Below are 22,990 nucleotides of genomic sequence, written 5' to 3' on the forward strand. Positions count from 1 at the left end.
GCCTGTCGGGCTACTTTTTTTTATTTTCCATCTGGGTTTTTGTTTTTCTCTGCGAGGTTACAGGGAGCCACTGATGACAAATCACAATGGAAAATGATGTTGGCAGGAACATTCCCTCCTTTTTAGAATTCCTCATGTCTAATATCAGTGGAATGAGCAGACATGAACAACACGTCCCTCTTGATGAAAGATAAAAACGTTCCTGTTCGCAGGTTATAAGCTGTATACAAGTCATTGTGGCATTTACTGCATGTATGTAGTACATCCTGCTGACAGGTGAGCGTGTGTGTAATTCAGAAATGGGTCAGTGGCACACCTGCAGCCTTGCTGGTGCATTCTGGGTAATAACTTGTGAGAGAGGAGACCATAAAAGAGACTGTTCCAAGTGAAGGTATCCATTAGAAAATTACTACTCAATAAAAGGGGCACATCTTTTTCTACAGGCCTCATTCCAAACTCTCAGAGGGAACAACACTTTTCAAAATAAGACACCTGAGATTTAAAACCTAGTCTGGCAAACAAGTGAAATTCTGCAGCTTCACTCTTAGTTTTGTATTATAATTTGTTAAAACAACACTGTAAAAAAATGGATCAGGAACAAGGAGACATTTAATGAACCGAAGAGACAATGGGTTTCAATGATTTACGGTTTTCAATTAAACCAGGTTGTTTTTACAATTTTGCCAATTCCCTTTTGATCATAAATATGAAAAATGTCTTGTACTATTTTTTTGTTTTCAAAAGAGAACTTTTTTGTGTTGTTTTCTAACAACTGTGCACCACATTTTCTATCACAGCGGCATGTAGACTAGCAAAGCCGGGAATCGAACCCCGAGTTGAAAGGCAACTCACTCTACCACTGAGCCACCGTCGCCCCCTTAGTTTAGCTTATTTTAGCTTAGCGTACCTGAGCTTACTTTAGCTCATCTTATCATAACTTAGCTTAATTTAACTCATCTTAGCATAGTTTAGTTTACTTAAGCATCTGTGTTTCCAGGAGAAGATATACAGTGATATAAATGTAAACTAATTGACAGAGAATACAACAGCACATCACTTATAAGGCATCAAACATGTGACATTTTCTATCACTAATCTTTCATACCCTTAAAAGCTTTTGGAAGTAGTATTATTGAAAATGAAAAAATTAAATAAATAAAATCATTTTAAGGGACAAATTACAGACCAAAACTTAACTGTTTGTTTGATAGCAACAAATTAAATCTAAACAGAAAATCTCTTTCCAAACTACCTATATACTGGGTTAGAGGTTTGTTTTCAGTACAAACACGCTTCTCCACAGGTTCTGTCTACACTCCCGCTGAGCTGATCTGAGCTGAGCTCTCATAGTGAACAGATCCAGTAACTTCAGGACTGAATGTACAGAAGCTTTGTCATATTTCCACTCACACAGGGGAAGTCAAACCAGCAGGGAAACGGATCCCCACCATCATCCCCCACCATCATCAACTGACTTGCACTGTGTCACTAATCCCGTTCTACTGAGCGAAATCACACAAGTTAGAAAATGGCCTCCAGGGTAGAACTGCTGCCTGCAATGTTTGGGATATGTGGTTTTGCTACAACCTTCCATCAGCATGTAGACAGTAGAGACTGTCATTTACAAGTTAATGGCATAATATGAGGTCTTCCTATACATGGCTACCCAGAACCGGTGAAGAGTGACAAAGTTTGAATTCAAAGTTTTATTTTTCTGGGTTAAAACATATTTTATAGTGGAGTGATTCCATGTACCTGTGTGTGTGAGTTTTGTCAGAGTTTGTCCGTTTATTCTACATAGATTTTAGTGTTATTTCAGGTACTTACTGTATGTTGAACTGTTGAATTATGAGTTTAAACCTTCTTGTATTGTTTTACTCAATGAAAAATAGTGTTCCTCCCACCAAGGTTATGTTTTATCTGTAAATTTGACTTCCTGTCAACATTATTTCACGGATCAACCTTAATTCTTTGTGATGGGCGGGTGATCAACCAAGTGTGTTCCCATTTAATTTAGGTAAGAATTGATCCTCTGATGACGTCACAAAAGGAATCCCTATCTCTTTTAATGGGCAAAACAGTCAAAACTCATCAGATTTGAACATAATTTGGTCAGATTACAGAGTCAGGAGCTGTTACGTAAAACGAAGGTGACAAAGCGCTCAAGCCTTTGGTGGAGGTCTGTGTTTCCTGAGTTATCTTGGTTAAGTATGTTTTATTTCACTAATTATTATGTTTGTCATGTCTACAAGATGTGATGACTGTTTTAAAACTAAAGTACAAATCTACCTCCACGCACAAATGAAGGGACATGACCTGACTTGAACTCTGGGGAAATCCCTGCCCTGACTGTGCAGCAAGAGCAGACGGGGAAAACACCTTATTCCTTGCATAAATAAAAGTTAAAAAAAAATAAATCAACACACCTTGTCCCAGACGGCCTCCAGACAGAGCCTCCTTGGCCGTGCCAAAGCCCAGCTCTCGACACACCACGGTGGCTGAGATCAGGTTCCATTTATCATCACATATGGTGCCCCACTCTCCGTTTTTTAACACCTCCACTCGGCCCTCGCCTACGATGGCCCCACCGCGGAGTCGCACCAGTGCCTGCTGTAGAGAGGGCAAAAAAAAATACAAATGTTCAAATCCGAAAAACCATATATTTAGGTTGAGCTTTTGTAATAAGAGAGTCGGAGAGAGCTGGAAATGTGGGACGTCGACGTTTCCCCTCACAGAGATGAGGAAGCTGAGGAAGCTGAGGCAGCAGACTGGGTGGCTTCATGTTTATACAACATGCTGTTAATGCTGCTCTCATATTAACTGTTTGGACAAACTGGAAATGTTTAATTTAAACACATTAAAAGCACAGTTTAATCTGAGTTACTGCTATTTGTATGCACAAGGTAACAGCCAGACGTCTTAATGTGTGTGTGGCCTTTCTCCCACCGGGACAAAACCAAAAATCTCCTATCCAATCCTACACACACACACATATACTGTATATTTCAGATATTAGATGTTTTAGAATAGATTATGACTCAAAATTACACAAACTACATATATAATTGTTTACTGTGATTTTTCGCCATTAAGCGATTATTTATTTGGGCTATAAAAAGTCAGAAAATGTTTTTTTTTGTCTACAACACAGTATTCTGTTTTCAAATGAATCATTTAATATACAAAGTGCTTTACACAACAACAAAATATAGTAGGAACAAAAGATTTAAAAAAGAAGAAAAAATACATTAACAGCAAAAAGAAGACAGGTACTAAAAGCCATTGAAAGTAAAATAAAAACATTTAGAGTTTACTTTTTTAAAGTGTTAAAACAGTACTGATATGTAAATCGGGGGTAGCTTGTTCCACAAAGTTTGGGAGACCTATCATCCTACAGTTTACACCTCGACCCCGGGACGTAAAAGTTGACCTGATGACCCTGACGGTTAAGATCTCTGTCAAATATGGGCGTTTCAATGATTTCTTTGTTATATAATGCAAAAAAAAAAAAAAAAAACAGAAAATCACCAACACACGGCGGAGAAGTGGCTAGCATTGTTGCCTAACAGCAAAAGAAGGTCACTATATCAGATCCCGGGTTGACGTAGGGCCTTTCTGTGTGGAGTTTGCGTGTTATGGTCTGAAGTGCTTTTCTAATCTTGATGAATAATCAAAGCTGCTTCACACTGCACTTTCTGCCATTCACCCATTCATTCATACTTTTTCTATAACACATCTTTCATTCACACACACTGCCGGGCACTGGAGCAACGTGTTTTGTCCAAGGAGCTGGGAATCCAACCCCCAACCTTCGAGTTCCAGGGGTTCAATCAGCTGTCAGCAAGATTTATCCCCCGTGGTTCTGGAGTAAAGATTCTTGGAGTCACTCAGTCTGTGAGTGGTGGAGGATGTGTGCGATGTGCGGTCAGGCACGGAGCTCAGCTGTGGAACGTGACAGAGACCTCTGACTTCAGACCAGAACTTGGACGGAGTCGCTCGCTCACACAGAAATTTATGGCAGTGTGTGCTATCACCAAACGTTTTTTTGGGTGGATTGTTCACAGACGGATGTTTCATGTCTTTCAATCTGCTGCCGATGTCAGCGTGAGTTTAAGTGCATCCCAAAGGTCACAAGGGCGGCGGTCGGGTTCTTCACCAACTACTTCCTCTGGTTTTGTCATAAACTGGGATTATTCTTCCTCAAACTGTCGCCACAACGCTAGAATCACACCATTCTTTACAGGATTCTTCCCTTTGCAACGTTTTCGTGGTCCACGTTCAAGGGTTGAGTTATTTTAGCAATCACATGATCCAAACTGGAACTGGGGGTTTAATGCAAGGCCACAAGGAACCAACGTGAGAGGCAAAAAATGACTATGGCAGGAACACTGGGAGTCCAGAATCTGGAAATTCAGAGGTAGAATGTCTGGATGATCCAGGAAAATTTGTGTTAGCATCTGGCTTAAGCATGAGGGAGGCAGGACACTAACACACTCCCTCACTGTGAATTATCCAGAGCTTTTCCTGCTGTGTTTCCCAAATATAGCACACAGATATTATCTATCTGACAAGGCAGATGGTAGGAGAACGTCCTGGAGAACGTCCTGGAAAACGTCATTTGCATATTCTCAATCTCATTTACAACATAAGCAAAATGCTGCAGCAATGAATCCTTCATAGTTGTCCATTGAATCAATCAGCAATTGTTTTTGATGAATTTACCTAAGTTTTTTCATTAAAACAATAGAAAAATTAAGAGCAAAATCTATAGTTTATGAAGAAAACCAAAGACATATGAGGATTGAAGATCAGCAATCGATTTTCCACACTTGATGGAGCCAGCTAATCAATTAATTGATAAAATAATACTCATTAGCAGCAGCTGTGGCTGCAACTTTACAGACATAAATCCAAGTGCAGCCACATTTTTTTTTTAAGCTGCCACGTAAAACAAATCCAACAGAATTTCTTTTCCACAGTGGATTCCCAGATCCGTTCAAAAATGAAGCAATCGGCCTCTTTGATTTGGTGCTTTTGAAATTCCTGCAGAAAACTATCGCCTGCGCGCTGCTGAAGAATATTTCAGTGAATACGTGAGAAAAAACCCGACCGGATCACTCTGGTTTCTTGCTCTAAGACATTTTTGGCGTAGTTTCGTTTGCCGATAATGGCAGTTCTTTGTGGAGATGCAGGATCTGTGACTCACAGTGTGACAGTGCGTTCAGAACAGCGGCACTGCATGGCTGGATGTCAGAAACAGCCAAACAGTCGCACACCCTCCCTCCCGCATCAGAGCCAGTGAACTGAAGTGAACCAGTGCAGTCATTTCCTGAATCAGCTCTGTTTACCATTTCACTCTGCTGACAGCCGTCATCAACACAGCGTCAATGTTTGTGCAGTCACCGCTTATTACCGCTGTGGCTCATTACACTATGACAATATTAGTGAATATTATCAAATTTGAACTCGGAGATTCTCGTCTGATTCAATAAGTGCTGGAAAAGTCGGTCCCTGCCGACTGGGAAACTTTCTCCAAATACTGCCTGTGGGTTTCCATCACTCCGGCTTCTAACAGGGTTCTCACACCTTGAGTGACATCAAATTCAAGGATTTTTCAAGGACAAATTCCCTCAAATTCAAGGGTCAAATGTGCCGACAGAGCTTAAGGTGGGAGGGCAACCTTTTAAGAGCATCTTCACCCATGACATCCTGGTGCACAACATCTACCCACCATCTTTTTAATGCAAACAGCCAGTGAAGAGAGGGCTTACCTAACATATTGCGTGATATACAGTATATGCTGTCTTTAGATGTGACCACGCTCTACATCTCTCAAGATAAACTTTGAATTTTTTTCAAATCCTGAATCTGTATCCTTGTCTGCATCATAACCAGAAGTCATGTAGAAGACTTTACCTCTTGTCGGAAAGCCTTCTTGAATCCCGTCATGGTCGCCGGAGCGAAGGCTCTGCCGGGCACACAGCTCACCACCACGGGCAGCCCGTCAGTGCAGGTGCCGTTGGTCTTGAGTATCGCAGACTGGCCCAGTTTACAGCTGGACAGATGTGCTTCGCTGCCAGTGCAGTTGACGGAGAAGTCCCAGTATGTGGGCTTTCTCCTGCGAGCAAACATCCTGCACAGGTGGAGGAGGAGGAGGAAGAGAGAGACGAGAAGTCGTTAAGTCATTAGTTTCACAGTATCAGGACAGTGCTCATCACATATACAGATTATTGTATAATTACAGTCTATGTTATCAAAGAGCTGTAAAGTTCCCTGTATTCCATGTGAACTTGAACACACCGCAGGATAATGACACTCCTTCAGGCCTGCTGCGATGCTAATATCCTCTTCCTCCCCATTTATTACTGAGCCCACACTCTGTATTTAACGAGCCTCGTTTACAGAACAGCGCGTCCCATTCTGGTGTCTCATGTCTGAGGTGTTTGTGGAATAATAATAAAAAAAAAAAGGTTATGAAGCTGGTGACGTGGACGCTGATCTGATGTTCACAGTGAGAAACAGACAGATCAGAAAGTATTAACCACGGAGCCACGACTGAATAATACGGCGGTTCTAACGCTGTGGAAGTTGAATTCTTACAAATACATAGTGTGAAAAATACAAACAATAGCAGTTTACACTTACATCATAACATAAAGCTAACTCTTGGAATAAAAGTCAATTCAAAATCAATTCTTCAATCATGTCTGAAAATGAGTCTATGCTTCTTCACTGATGCACTACTGTTAGTTTGTAATCAAATCCAACACAGCATGAATGTCAAATTTTCTTTTTGACCACAGTGGCAGTGGCTAACACTGTTGTCTCACTGCAAAAAGGTCACCAGTTCGAATCCCGGTTCAACAGAGGCCCTTTCTTTGTGCCGTTTGTATGTTCTCCCCCATGTGTGCGTGGGTTCTCTCTAGGTATTCCTCCGGGATTAGGTTAATTTGATACTCTAAATTGACTATAGTTGTGACTGTGCCACTTTATGTCCTCTGGGATTAGCTCCAGACCCCCCATGACCCTCATGTGGACGATAAAGCGGTATAAAATAGATACAGAAAGACCAAACAGCAAGCTTAAAGTCAGCTTGTCTTATCTCCTTAATGTTACATATAAGATCTAAGAAGTCTTGACTGGGTAAACTTGACCAGACCAATCCAACCTTTTTGCTGTTTGGACAAATTTATCACAGTAGACAGAGTGACTGAGAGAGGAGACCCAACTGCACATGTTCACGAGGCTGAAGCGTGTGCAGCCTGACACGTACACGGAAAGTGCTCTGCTGTGATTACCTCAAGCGGAGGAAAAACTTCCACCTCAGACAGACACTAAATTCAGGCCTTAAGTGGATCGCTGGAAGTTTTACGGTGCGCTGCGATTAACCTGTGGCTATTTGGCTGCTCTCGCCTCCCTCATGCAAGAAGATTTACATCACTGACACACACACACACACACATTACTGCAGCGGTGAGGAATGCACTGATACCATACGTCTTTCTCTATTACAGCAAATACTGTTTGTGATTGTTAGACCTTTCGTTATGTTTCACAACTGCAGTTTTTTACAGATTAATCACCACAGCTATGTTTACATGGACAGAAATAATCCAAAATAAAGAAAAGTACTTCATGTAAACACACCAAAGTGAACATTCTGGTCCAGAGAAAAGACGAGGAGAGGAGAAATAATCGGGAGACGAGCGGCGACAACGACGTTCGTTTGCAGTGCAGGTGGACGAGAAGCTGCTTCTTCTTCTTCTACTACTACAATTTCTGAGCAATCAGACAAACTGTGCTCAAGGCAACATGGTTTACTCCAATTAAATGCACATCACAATCTGGTTATTATTTGTACGTACATGTAAACAGGGATGTAGTGTTGGACTGCTAACCCTTGATTCTGAATAACATCTCATACCTTTAATATAATAATAGTAATAGTTATAATGTGAGCTCTTATTTTAATTTTTATTCCAGTGACTCAATTCTGTCGTGTTCTCGCTAAGCACTGCGGAACGTTCTCTCAAGGTTGTATGAAGGTTGTGACAAAAGTGGTTAGGGGAACATTCTGGGAACCTCTAGAGAACGTTCTCTAAAGGTTACATGACGGTTCCGGGAACCAAACTAACGTTAGGGGAATGTTAGGAAAACTTTCCATATCAACCACAGGAGAACCTAGGAGGGGGAACCTTCAGGGAACGTTCCCGCAAACCAAAAGGTAACGCTCCCAGAACCTTCTGGGAACCAAAAATTCACTTAACTCTTGCATGGAGAGGACTGCCTCTTTGATACTTCTTTGTGGATACATGAAAGGTTCCTCTGGACTTTCTGTCTGACACTTCGACACAGTTTTACTACAGTTTTCAATTTAATGTAATCCATTAACCGAAAAATGATGATATTACTTCCTCATACACATGGATTTTGTGCTTGAGAAGTAAATATAAATCGACATTTTGAAGATCTTGTACAAAATCAGTGAGCCATGAGTCCAACCAGGGAACTGTGAACTCCAATATTTCCAAACACTTCACTGGAGGAATGTGTTTCACTGAAAATCCAGGCTAATGCACTTTTGTGTTTGCATGACAGGACACAACATAAACTCTAAAAACTTCCCAGAGCAACACTTGGTGGACATAGATAGATAGAGTGACCACTAGTGAACGAAACTCTCCGGCGTGACGTAGCCAGGACCACACACACACAGGTGTACTGTACTTGCAGTGAAACACTCACTTGTAGACTCTGGCGTTGTGTTTCCTCTCCGCGGGGAATCCAAACATGCCACAGATGACTCTGCTGTTAGACTGCGTCCACTCGGCGTTACAGATCTGCTTCCATTGTCCACCGTCTTTGATCTCCACGTAGCCCTCCGTCACAGGGATGCGCTTGCGGTACGATGACAGGATGGGTCGTATGCGCACGTCCTCCACCTGGATGTCAAGGCTCTGTGGATGACAGACGGAGAAATGAGCACATACGTAGTGTGTAAGTCAAGAAATACAAAGAATGACGTAAAACTGATTTCAACACTTACAAACATTTACAGTAAGATATGTTTTACTGTTTCTGGACAGAATGTTTCTCTGCCTAGCACTTCCTGTCTTACATAACCCGTGATCCTGACTGTAAGTACAGCTTCTTGTAAATCTTCTCCACGTCGTGAATCACCTTGTTAATCCTGAAAACTGTGACCTGCTTCCCTGTGTTTTTTTTTTTAACTTTAACAGCCAAGCGTTATCAAAGCGCCTCCATCGTCATTTGTGCAACACAGTGTTTTTGCCTGCTGAGTCATGACATTAATGTCGGAAACCTATGTAGCTGCCCCTCTCTACAGCTGCTCGCCTCCTGTAAGGCTATGATGGAGGCACGTGTTGTCAAGGTGTGGCGTCGCGTGGCTACAGACTTCTTAAAAACAAAACTTTGTCTTTACAATCGGAAACGACGTCCATAAATGTGAAAGGATTTGCCTACAGCGAGGGGGAAGTGTCCAATCACAAGACCATTTGGCACATATAGCAAATAACAAGAGGAACTGGTAAAATGCCGTTTTTCATTCCATTTTTCATTCCTTTTTAGTCAGTTCCTGCTTCTGCCTCTTACACATGACCTAAGGGTTTCTATATCTACTGTAAGTGTATGTAATGTGTTCAAATCATGTTTATAGAGGAGTTTAAAGTGAGATTACACTCAGACCAAAATACAGAAAGAAAAACCTTTCTTTTTTTTTTGCTCCTGCACTTGTAGGACACACACATTTTTGTACTACGTGACAGTGAAGGCTGAGGGGAGGCAGCTGTGTCTTTGCTCAGAGGGTGGCACGGTACGATGCTTTGGCTGGTACACGCTCCTCTCATATACAGCCAAGACAGCAAATAATGAGAAAGCAGGGATTCCTAAATTGGCATTTGCCTGCAGGGAATAGCAGATGCTACCAGAGTGAAGACCTCATGTCCTCAAGTCTGTCTAACCTCTGCTATTTTCTCCCAGAGATCACCACATTAATCATACCGGTCGGTCTGGGCTGCACACACACACACACACACAGTAAAACTGGATACAGGCTGAAATCATGGAACATGATAATGAGTGGAAAACCCGGGGATGGTGACCTTGTCTGGGTTTACTGGATATACAGTACAGAGCATGACTCGGTGGCACAGACGTGCAAAAACGGCAAGCTGGAGCCAAACCTCAGGAGTCCATGAGCAAGTAAATACAGAACTAACATTAAACCAAACAGGACAACAAGGCAAAGATTTAGTGTCCGCAACAAGTCTTTGCTAAAATATCCAAGATTTAATGCCAGATATACAGAGAAAACACAAAATGCACCAACACCATCACCCCAGATTTGTTAATACCTATCCTTTTGTCAAGTCATCGGGACAATTCCTGCTGATATTGAGTGACTTGTTGGGGATACGCCCAGATTTGTCCCCACTGTTAACATTGGAGGCACTTTACAATTAAATTTAGAATAAAAGAGTAAACTTAACATGAGTTTTGATCGGTACGCAAAACCACTCTGGAATAATGTCAAATTTGACTCTATTGGTGGTTAAAATACAACTAAGAGAGTAACATTTTGTTTTCCTAACTAGAATTGGTGTTAAATGGACTATATGACAGGACACTTCCTGGTTTTCAATAATTAATTAATTAATTACTATTTCCAGTAAGATGCAGAGATGTTCTGCAGTTGGTTTCTGCAGAAGGTACCGAGAGAATTTAGCTACGAATTATAGAGGAGGTTCCCTCACAATGCTGGTGGTCCAGTGTCTTCGTCCAGAATGTGGTTTATGCCATCTTGAATCCTTCAGCGTTAAGACAATGTAAACAATTGTGATCTATATCAAAGGTTTTTATTGTGAATGCTAACTTAAGAAGTTCAAGTTTCCGCTTAGCAACAATTGACTGGAAGTTTACCGGCTGGTGGAAAGGAGGCAGTTGGTGTGGTTTGGGCACATGGTAAGGATGTCTCCAGGAGAAGACCTAGGGGCAGACCAAGGACTAGGTGGAGATGTTATATCCTTTGACGGCCTGGGAGCGCCTGAGGATCCCACAGTTAGACTTGGATGATGTGGCCAGGGAAAGGGAATTCTGGGAGACCCTGCAAGAGCGACTACCCCAGCAAATTGATCTTGGATAAGCGGTGGATGGATGTATAAAATGCTTTTTCTTAGCTTGTCCTTAACTTTTTTAGCATCCAAGGGCAGGATATATATACGTTGATGGATTTCGACAGCAAAGAAAATTGCATTGTTTTGGTTCCAAATGTTGCCTAATGGGATAGTATGATGTCCGCTACCGGAGTTCTGTAAGAGGTCAAAGTCTCGTGGAACAAGCCAGTATTTTCCCAAGGCTGGAAGTCTAGAAGAAGTAATCAAGTCTAGTTCGCTCCCTCAGATCAGATTTACACGATGCTGATCATGACTGTTAATAAATATGTTGCCTACCTCCATCTTTAACCTAACCCTAATCTGCATGTCTTTGGACTGTGGGAGGAAGTTTAGCGTACCCAAGGAAAACTCTCATTAGTGCCAACCACTGCATCGCTGAGCTGCCCTGAAAATAAACAAGCACACCTCATTTTTGAATGTGCTTCAAGGTCAGTGAATGAGAGACCCAACTTGTTCCAAGGTTGGCTCATGTGCCATGTGCCAACCTTTCCTCGTCCTTGTGACTTCTGCACCCATGTTTCGCTCACGTTTCTATTTGCAGGGGAAAAAAAAGACATTTCTGACTGAAGTGCCCTGTTTTGGCACAGTGTGAAAGGGGAGGACTGAAGGTTCCCTGCAGGAGTCTCAGCTTTTCTAACAGCACAGATGGAAAAACTATTAGTGGGATGAGTCTAGCAGAGGTGATGGGGCCTCAATCTGCTGTAACTCAGCTCTGATTCACAGAGGTTACACCGAGGCCTCGCTGTGTGTTTTTCTTCTCTCAATAGCTGCTTCATTGTTTCAAACCACAGTTTTTCTGCACTTGGAACGCAACGGTTCTCTGCTCATGTCGTCTTTGTCCATAAACTCTCAATCCAGAACTTCCTCGTGTGTAGGCAGGAGGCCACAAGTTCAAACAGCAAACCATACTTTCCAAGAAAGAAATGGAAACTAACAATTTAGCCACAATGAGTGTACGTTAAAGGGACAGTATAACTTTTTGGAAGCTGATGTTGAAGCCATTTTGCATATTTCTGTTTTATGCATTTTTGTCTTATACATGCTTGCTTTAACTATTTAACTTGCGTTTACTATTTCATATTGATTAACCCTTCTGTTACCATCCTGTCATAGTTGCCAAACTATGGAATGGTGATCTGTCCAGGGTGTAATTCCAGGGTGTAAAGTCTTTCGCCCTATGTGAGTTGAGATTGGCATAGTAACCCCCCACAACCCTCATGTGGAGGATAAAGCGGTAGAAGACAGATGGATGGACACCAGGAAGCAGATAAATAGAGCTTTGTACCCACATCGACCGTCCAATCACAGACTCACCAGCGCGTCACACGTTTGTGACATCAGCTTCTCAGTACCGTAATTCCTAAACGGTTCAATAACTGCCAGATATGGAAAGTGCACGTTATATTTTGATAATTCTACAGCCAATGCTTGTCATCGAGCTTCAAATACTGTATAGGCACAAGTCACAAACTTCACTGTGACAGTCACTGCTCACAATGACATCATCTTTATCCGTAAAGGGCCAAAAGACCAAACCGACACAGCCGTGATGAGAAGATGGCAGTTCGGGGATCATCTGATTGGAACCAGATGCATTTCCTTTCCCCTGAAGTGGGACATGAGTGCGGTTCAGCATTCAGACATTGTTGACAAAAACATGCTGACATGACTTATGACTGTCGCAGGGATGTACGGCGGTGATTTAATGCCAGCTTGTCTAAGGACCGCAGGACGTAAATATAAAGACAACTACAGCAATAAGGGAATGGAGCCGTGAATCACATCAAAGCTGGGGACGCTACTCAACATCTGACGCTTTTAACACAGTGAATTAAATCTGATTAAAGAGTACAAACACAGTGAATCAGTCAAACTTTGACTAACCTACACAGATTTGTAGCAGGATTACTGGTTATGTTTCCAAGACAAGACAAATGATACATGTTTAAGCAATAACCTGCACCATTTACTGAACATTCCTTTAAACTAATTACATTAAAGCTGGGGTCTGCAAGTCTGGAAAAGATATCAACAACGTGCTGCAGTTGGGAAGAAAAATGGAACCGATTCATCCCCCCCATGTGCACTGTCCTCAAAACACATGAATGTTAAGTCTGACGATACCAGCTGTCACACTCAAATGTGTGGTAATTTATCAACTATTTTCCCCTAAAACTGTAACATTATTTACATCATAATGGCTACTGAATGTATTATTACTTCTGGGTTGGCTTCAGAGAGGAAACCAGAGGAATCAGTCAATTTTTACGGTCTACGGTGCATGAAAAATGAATACTTAACCACATGTGATTGGATCATCGAGGACAGACGTTAATACCAGTTCTGAATGAGGTCTTGACGTCTTGCTGTGTAAACCTCTTTCCAGTGATCAGCACCACCAATGTATCAATAATCATATCTTATGAGTCAGGACGACCCTTAAGCTATACTGAATGAAGCAAATGGCTCAAAAAAATCATTAGTTAACTCCTGGTCATTTCTTTCCCGCTGCTATGAGTCACTTTAGATACAAACAACAGATCAGTCACCTTGTTTCCCTGCACTCCCTGCATTTTTCCTCCGTAACTTTACTGTAATCCTCTAAGGCAAAAGCAAAAACTATGCACACAGAGCTTTAGAAACATATGGTTCCAATCGAAGTCTTGAACCAGTCTCTGCCAGCAGAAATCACCTCACATCTGCAGTTAAATAACCCACTGGGTTCACTTACCGTGAGCTATTGAGTTGCAACTCAGTTGCAGAGACCTGCAGACAATTTTCAGCCACAACATTTGTACAAGTCCCCATACAAACCTGGGACAACAATATCTTAATAAATCAGTGTGTTTATCCAGAGTCGACGTGTTTTTGCACAGAGGAACGCAGAGAACGCTTCATCGCAGTGTGCATTTCCGTCTTTAAGAGTTCATTAAACACAGTCTTTTGTGAGAACAAAGTGGAGACAGATGTTTCACAGAGTCCTGGACTGATGTGTGACCGATGAAGATGAAGATTAAACGATTGGATGGAACTGAACCGCTTTCATTTGATAATCAAAGCTGAAGCGACGTTACGACACGGCGGCTCTCCTCCAAAATTTCAAAGTCAAAGCATCGTCACGTGTCGACAGTAAAGTCTGCGGCGTGACACGCTGTCCAAATACACAACAGCTGTTTGTGCCAAACACTTGGAGATGAATCAACAGAGCTCTCGTGTTTTCTTCTTCGTAGAGTATGTATTGTATCGCAGTGGTTTTTACAGTCACGATGAAATCCAAACCTGGAGTCCCAACAAAAAACCCACACACTTATTATGAAAACACTGTATGAGATGCTAAAAAGAAAGAGCCAGCAGTGCATTAAAACAAGCACCGTCGTTGTCCTTTCAAATGTAGTATTCTGACTTTTTAATTTAGTGTGTTAGCAAACTCCAATTAGCATACATTAGCATCTAGGACTAGCTACTGCCCTGGTCTCAGATTAGCTGGAGCTAGCGTAGACTATAGCTACATATCAGGGAAGCATTTATTGTAGACCACTAGGGGTCTCTCAATCAAAACAATAAAAAAAGACCTAGATTGATGACACTGGGAAGCAGTGCGGCATCACAGAGAGTTGAATTCTATAAACTCAATTTAAGGTGGTTTGCCCTAGAAGTATGATGTCATTAAAGAGCGTCAGAAATAAAACAGATTTCTATAGATGTTGGGAACACGTGGCTGATGTAAGTAGACGACTCAACAAATTAGTCTAGTCGTTTTTAGACACTTTAACTCCAAAGTGTAATGTATTATAGCTTTAATTTGGAAAATCATGATATGTCATTACAGACTAAGAAAACATGTTATGCTGAAACAGTGGCTGCAATGAAAACAATGGTCCAGCCAGGTTATTTTTACAACTTAAAATTTCACTGGTAGTTTGCAAACTCTATTTCTGTCATCTGTTGTTCCACCCACCCATAAACGCAGCTTTGACACCCAAGTTGCTTTTCCATTATACAGTAGACTTGGCTCTACTTGGTTTGGTATCAGGCACGGCGTTTTTCCATTATTTAATAGTAATTCGTCAATGTGGGCGGGGTCATTTTATATGTGACACAAACACACAAACTAGTGACGGCCAAAGCAGTTGTTTTCTGTGTAACTGAATCATTAGAATCAGAATATTCTCATGACTCTTCCAGGGACGACACTCTCTGACCAATCAGTGGACGATTTTAGTATCGGCTCAGCTCGCTTGGAACCTTGCTAGAGCAGGTACTAAATAAGCACCAGGTACCAGGTACTATCACTAATGGAAAAGCAAAAAAACCAAAACAGCAGGGCTAGAACTATATGATGGAAAAACAGCAAAAGCATTGCGAGCTGCAGCGATGGGTTGGAAATGCGGAACGTTAACCACATTCCTAAAGCACCTAAATCCTCCTAAATGTTTCACACTGGACCTTTAAGCCTAACATCTTTCACATCATTGAGAAGAGGCCGCAGCAGACAAATCTGTTTTGCACACAACTAAAAGAAACAACAGTCGTAACAATCAAAAACATATCTTCTCATCTGTATGAGCCCAGAGATCATACCTTCACACTTAAGTCACACGTAGCGCTTAATTTTAGAATCTCAAGAGGATAAACATCCGTTAACACTGCGCTGTGGGAATGTGACGCCTTTTTGGTGACAGCTTTTACCTCACTACACAAACATCTACCAGGCACTTGGAAAAAAAATAACAATTAAATAGTTCAGAACCATTTTAAGATTGTGACACAAAGGGGAGCCACTGTACAAAGCGTATAAAGGCTGTAATTTATGGCTCACAGGAGATTTATAGTGAAACAAAAATGGTGAAGAGTTGACCTTAAGGCCTCAGAGAGAAAAAAATGACTAAAAAGTGGAAAATAGCAGTTGTAGACTCCATGTGGTGCAGCTGCTTGTGATATAATTACTTGTGAGGGAGAAGGAGAGAGCAGAGAAGAAAAGCTGCATGAGAATTAGATAAGGAGAATTAGATAAGGCCCCCCGGCCCCCCCCCCCCAACGTTCCTGTTCTGACATAACTTTCACAGAAGATCTGTCAGGACAGGAGAGCAGGCAGAATGGGACGTGGCTACTCTAAGCTCTAAGCTGTTTAGTCTGGTTGAAACGAGTTAGAAAAATGTCATATTGTCTTAATTTGGAGGCTGGAACGTGGTAAAGTTGGAAAGGTTTGTCTGGAAAATGTGTTTGATCATCAAATTAGATGAAAATATATTTGCCTGACATCATGCATGGCAGCAGGACAGTTAAAAGTATTTTGTGGATGTTTCCTTGTGTTTTGATTCAAAATCCAACCTATTTACAGTTGTCTCGCTTTACTAGCTCAATGTAAGTTGCATGTATCACTCGATTATTATCAAATTACTGAATTTTTTTTTGCTAAAAATATAGATTTTCGGGCGTATACGTCAAACCGAAGAAGACTTGGCAAGAAAGAAGGCGTAAGAAACTATATGAAGTTACTGAATCTAAAGCCCGAGGACAACAAAGACCGGAAGAAATGGAGAGAACTGACTCGCTGAAGTGAAGTGGCTAAGAATAATTCCTCAACTCTCTTTCCTCACGTGTTTCTGACTGCTGATTCTGTGCCCGCTTGAATAAATCAGGTGGGGCCTGACTGAGTCACTGTTCATGTAGCTTGGATAAACGCAGCAGCCTGTTGGACCATTGTGGAAACAGTGACGGCCAAAAATCACATTTCATAAACCCCAGAATGTTAAAAATGGTTGGAAATGGAATGTCATGCATGTACGTGTGCTCGCAGGTCCACCCTGAGAAAAATTCACTCCTGCACAGGCTGAAAATGCTGATGCGAGGGAGACGATTTTCCTCAAAACACTGCAGGAAAATATGGCATAAATAAACACTGGCGAGACGCCGCCATGTTATTTATTCCACAGACACAGAGATGAACACTGGGTGTCAACCTACATTGTTTGTATCGTCCAGCAGCTTCCTGAGACACAGAAGTCACTGGAAACCGTGCAAACCCAAGAACTTTCCTGACCACACTAGAACAAATTCAATGTACCAAGTTAGAAACACTCAAAATGTAACACCTCTTCTTTTTTCGTCAACAATACCACATTACCACTGGTAAAAAAAAAAAACTGGATAAAACCTGCTTTGTTTTTGGGTTTTTTAACCAGTGGAAATATGTTGAATCTGCATTCACTCCCAGGTCAAATGATTAATCATAATCTTTATTTTCCACAACAGTGTAAACTTGCTTTTGGCTTCACAAAGTGGTTAAAATAAAAAAGACAGGACCTGCATGAATCCAGGTAAAATGAGGTAAGCTTCACCACAAACATTCATGGTTAATGGCTAGGCTAATGCTAAAACATAAGGCTAATGCTATAATATCCAACTTTATTTAAGACCTTAATTTTGCCACGACACCTAGCAGCTGGAAATGAATGCTTGCTGAGTTAATACCAATTACTCTCATTTCAACAAACAGTTTTTTTCAGACCAGTGAGAATGGAATATAATTTTCCTTCCACTTGTTTATTTTTTGACAATGACACAATTAATGTAATTTCTGGCACAACATTATGATGCCCATTTATCTTCGGGCTGTTAGCATAGCCATTAGCCATGAATATTTGCAGTAAACATTACTTTTTACAACTTTGGACAGACTTATACTTGTCTTTCTTATTTAATGTGCAAGTGAAGTGGCTAAGAATAATTCCTCAACTCTCTTTCCTCACGTGTTTCTGACTGCTGATTCTGTGCCCGCTTGAATAAATCAGGTGGGGCCTGACTGAGTCACTGTTCATGTAGCTTGGATAAACGCAGCAGCCTGTTGGACCATTGTGGAAACAGTGACGGCCAAAAATCACATTTCATAAACCCCAGAATGTTAAAAATGGTTGGAAATGGAATGTCATGCATGTACGTGTGCTCGCAGGTCCACCCTGAGAAAAATTCACTCCTGCACAGGCTGAAAATGCTGATGCGAGGGAGACGATTTTCCTCAAAACACTGCAGGAAAATATGGCATAAATAAACACTGGCGAGACGCCGCCATGTTATTTATTCCACAGACACAGAGATGAACACTGGGTGTCAACCTACATTGTTTGTATCGTCCAGCAGCTTCCTGAGACACAGAAGTCACTGGAAACCGTGCAAACCCAAGAACTTTCCTGACCACACTAGAACAAATTCAATGTACCAAGTTAGAAACACTCAAAATGTAACACCTCTTCTTTTTTCGTCAACAATACCACATTACCACTGGTAAAAAAAAAAAACTGGATAAAACCTGCTTTGTTTTTGGGTTTTTTAACCAGTGGAAATATGTTGAATCTGCATTCACTCCCAGGTCAAATGATTAATCATAATCTTTATTTTCCACAACAGTGTAAACTTGCTTTTGGCTTCACAAAGTGGTTAAAATAAAAAAGACAGGACCTGCATGAATCCAGGTAAAATGAGGTAAGCTTCACCACAAACATTCATGGTTAATGGCTAGGCTAATGCTAAAACATAAGGCTAATGCTATAATATCCAACTTTATTTAAGACCTTAATTTTGCCACGACACCTAGCAGCTGGAAATGAATGCTTGCTGAGTTAATACCAATTACTCTCATTTCAACAAACAGTTTTTTTCAGACCAGTGAGAATGGAATATAATTTTCCTTCCACTTGTTTATTTTTTGACAATGACACAATTAATGTAATTTCTGGCACAACATTATGATGCCCATTTATCTTCGGGCTGTTAGCATAGCCATTAGCCATGAATATTTGCAGTAAACATTACTTTTTACAACTTTGGACAGACTTATACTTGTCTTTCTTATTTAATGTGATTATTGCCTTAAAAATCACTAAATCTGGGTATTCCTGCTAAATTTAGCATAAAAGAGGCTTGCGACACAGAAGTTTTTGTGTCTTTTGTGTTTATGTCTATGCTAATGGATGGAAACAAATGTGCTTCATAGAGAATGATTCAAATGACATTTTAGGTCAAAAACGCCAGTTGGAATGGGGTAGAAATGTTCTTCTTCTAAATTTTTGGCAGTAATGCAAATTCCTTTCATTTTCTGGCACAAAGCTATGACACCCAATCATCTTCTGGTTGCTAGCATAGCCAGTAGCTATCAATATTTGGAGCAAACATTACCTGTTACAACTAGGGACACAGCTTCTTAGTTTTTTAATCTTACTTAATTGTATTTAAAGATATAAGTGTTTTAAATCAGTCACTCACTGCTTGGATTCCTACCTGGATTACTGGGTTTACTAAAGATACTGTGTTTACCTGCTAATTTTAGCACAAAAACACTGAAGTCTTTTCTGAGAGTAAATCCACTGCACCAAGTTAGAAATGCTCAAAATCTAACACATTCTATCAACAATGTGAAAACGACAAAGGGCACGTAAAGAGGAGCCAAAGTGCTTATGTCAAAGGTCAGTGACACGTCCGTGTGAGGCTTCACGTTTCACCTCCCTCTGAGCTCACTCTCTGGGTATTTCCTCTGTGGCCGCTGGACTGTGGTTACCATCACCTGAGAGCGCAGTGGTGCCACTACGTGCAGACTGCAAACATTTAGAGAACCTACTAATCATCCTATGCCACAAAATCCCCCACGAACATGTCGTCATGGCTGCCATTGCACACTCAAATGTGCCCGGGTGAGTCACCAGATTACCACTTCCAGATGATAACGACATCAGCTTCTTTTAGTGGATGGAAAAGCTGAGTGTGTTGATTTTTCAGCCTCTATCCCAGCTTGACTGCAGACGTCTAGACTTCTCCAGACGTGCTGCTCGGCTCTGGAGAATCCTAATCTTTACCTTTAGTGTTTGTAGCCCTCTTATGCAGGAAGTCAGCTAAATGAGTCCGCTCCCGTAATGTAGCGTTGAGGTTGACCTTCCACCGGCCTCACACATCAATTACAACGATTACATGTGCCGAGGGAAAATGACTGCATATGTGGAAAAAGCACTGCTCTACAAAGTAAGGGAAATGTGAGAAGTGAGGTTTGCAGACCTCTGCTGTTTCCTCCTTCTCTGCTTCAGGTTAGAGACTCCAAATGTCCAAATTAGCGACGTCCATTTCATAAACACATATGATTGTGTCCAATCATATGTGCCATGATTTATCGTCTGTCGTCTATTGGAAACATGATTTACAGAACTGACATCATGTTCTTCTGAAGAACATCTGAAACGAGGGATTGAGGCCATTAACTCCTCAGGAAAATGTTTTCTGACGTTATAAATCAAGTGACAAGTCGGCTAATTTTCCCATAGACTTCCATTCAAAGGATTGGACCAGATCAGAGAGAGAGACAGCAGTGGAGAGTTAGTAGGGGTGCACGGTTCCCTCATCATGTTGGAATGTGGATCTGTGAGGCCTGCCCAGTGAGCAGAAAGATAACATTCTGCTCTTAAAGGTCCATCAGCTGCTGACAAGTCCGACAGTTACGAGTGCAACACCTAATAATTACCAGTTAAACTACACTCTCGCTTACACACTTTCACTGCCGGCTATTTACACAGGAGGGATGCGATTGAAAAACAGAGTGGGGATTGGCTTAGTGACTTTAAGTGTATACACAGCAGTTTCCAGACAAATACCAGGAGAGATTTATTATCTAAAAGGGAAACTATGAGCAGTTGTAATCCTTTGAAGGCAACAGTATGATGATGATGATGATGGTGGTGTTTGTGACGGTAGAGGAGCTTTACAAGCAGGAAAGAGGAATTTATAAGGGGGCTGTTATAACTGTTATGATGAGAGTCTGTTATTATTATTATTATCTCACTAAATGTACACATTAACGCACATATTTTCCTTTGCTTGGGAATCTCAATGTTGAGAAGAATTACACAAGAAACCTGCTGATTGGCTCACGAGTAAAACATCTTCTTGAAAGATATCAAAGGTACTTTTACACATGCATCTCTTTAACGGTGCAATGCGTAGGGAGTAGTGACACTGTGTTTCCATCATGGTACGGTACAGTACGGTGCGGTATGGTGCGGTTTGGAATGGGAAAGCCCTGGGTAAGGCTTGCATTTTGACTGAGAACAGTACCTTTACTTGGGAGCCGGGGTGTGGGCTGTGCCCGACGACCACGTAGCTTGACGACAGCCATGAACGGCAACATCGAAGGCGACACAACAGACAACAACACATTTGCCTCGACTTCCATGGGATATTTACACCGATCGCAAGGCAGTGACATGTTTTTCTGTCACCCAATGTTCTGACTGTCATGGGTGGAGCTACCCTGACCATACTCATATACCATTTTACTCTGGTTCGCCAAGGGAAGGGTACCAAAGATTGGAACAGTTGGGTTATTTTGGTACTATTCCTAATGGAAGCACAAAAAATACATACTGTACTGAACTGAACTGTTTACTAGGAGGACTACAGAGGCCTTGACATATCAGAAAGTATGTCCTATGTTTGCTTAGCGGGCTTCTGTATCAAAAAAAGGACCTTGCTTTACAGTTGCACACTAAATTATGGGTAGTATATCCAATTTCTTCCATAGGTCATAATGCGGCCCTCTACAAAACTTGATGAAAACCAGTAGAGTAGTGTTTGAGCAGTCCTGCTATCACACTGACGGACAGACAAAGCTTTTAGGAAACAGCGAGCAGGTTTACCTCGACATGGTTGGGCAGAGTGTTGACAAATTTAAACCCCGGTATCCTCTTGTCGCTGCAGACCACGCCTACATCTTCGGTGTGCTTGCAGTCGGATATACCGATCCCGTTTGACGGACACAGCGCCAAGGTCCTCTCTTTGCCGGTGCAGTGGAGATTGTCGAACCAGATGGGTCCTAACACAGAGAATTTTAAATGTTTAAAAACAGAGAGATTATTTAGTGATTCCATGAGGGGAAGATTTTTCTCTTAAGTGATGGAAAAAAAGCAGCTTGAATTGGAAAATCAATGATTTCAATGAGTCCTTTTTTCATAATATGACAAATCAGTCGTGAATTAAGAGATCATGTGCAGGGGTTCCATGGTGTAAAAACCCAGATACATTCAATTGCCACTTAATTAGGTACACCAGTTCAACTGCCAATCATGTGGCATTTAAGTCAGTGCAGTGAGGCATGTAAACACGCTTGAGAAAGGTGGGTGTTAGTAAAGAAATCCTACATTTGTTACAATCTTCCATCTCACCATTAGAAGCCATTCATTCTGACACACAAGAGATTAAAGAGTACTGTGTACATAATTAAGAGGGAATAATACATTGCTTTACTTTACTCACCTTCTCCTTTCCCATATTTGGAGGATGGCGACCATGAGACGGCCTCCACGTAGCCCAGCTCGCGACACACCACCTGAGCGGCGTGCGTGCTGAAGTCGTCGTCACACACGGTTCCCCACGCGCCGTTGTAGAAAACTTCCACGCGGCCCTCGTTGTGCTTCCTCTTATCTCCGGACAGTCGGAGCTGGATCCTGGGTGTGTCCGGCGACAGCTCTGGGGCAGTGTACTGCTCCTGCTCTGGCTCTGGGTAGCCCAGCGGGTAACCCAGGTGCTCATACTGGGCCTGGGTCAACTTGAGCAGCACTAGGAGAAGGACGGCGCAGTGGGGCAGGTGGTGGGAGGCCTGCATTTTGGTTGGCTCTGTTGAAAAAATGGAGACAGCGCGATCATGAAGAATATTTGGTGGGAGCTTCAGATGGTTGATCGCAACGTTACGTCCAATGTGAGAACAAGAATGAAAGGGAACCCGTACGCCGGGCACACAGGTTTACATCCAGGTTTACATC

The 22,990-nt window shown here is 41.7% G+C and overlaps 1 protein-coding gene across 1 annotated transcript in view; it reads right to left on the minus strand.

Annotated features, from left to right (window-relative positions):
- Positions 1 to 22,990, minus strand: part of loxl2b (lysyl oxidase-like 2b) — a 36,780-nt gene that overhangs the window by 9,953 nt on the left and 3,837 nt on the right. Inside the window, exons 2-6 of the mRNA XM_058636670.1 lie at positions 22,485 to 22,844; positions 21,869 to 22,044; positions 8,746 to 8,957; positions 5,917 to 6,133; positions 2,427 to 2,610 (exon numbers count right to left, since the gene is read on the minus strand). Of these exons, the coding sequence (XP_058492653.1) occupies positions 2,427 to 2,610; positions 5,917 to 6,133; positions 8,746 to 8,957; positions 21,869 to 22,044; positions 22,485 to 22,833 (1,138 nt within the window). The 5' untranslated portion in view covers positions 22,834 to 22,844. The remainder of the gene's footprint in view (positions 1 to 2,426; positions 2,611 to 5,916; positions 6,134 to 8,745; positions 8,958 to 21,868; positions 22,045 to 22,484; positions 22,845 to 22,990) is intronic.

This window comes from Solea solea, chromosome 8, assembly GCF_958295425.1.
Source record: "Solea solea chromosome 8, fSolSol10.1, whole genome shotgun sequence".
In the NCBI taxonomy this organism is placed as follows: Eukaryota; Metazoa; Chordata; class Actinopteri; order Pleuronectiformes; family Soleidae; genus Solea; species Solea solea.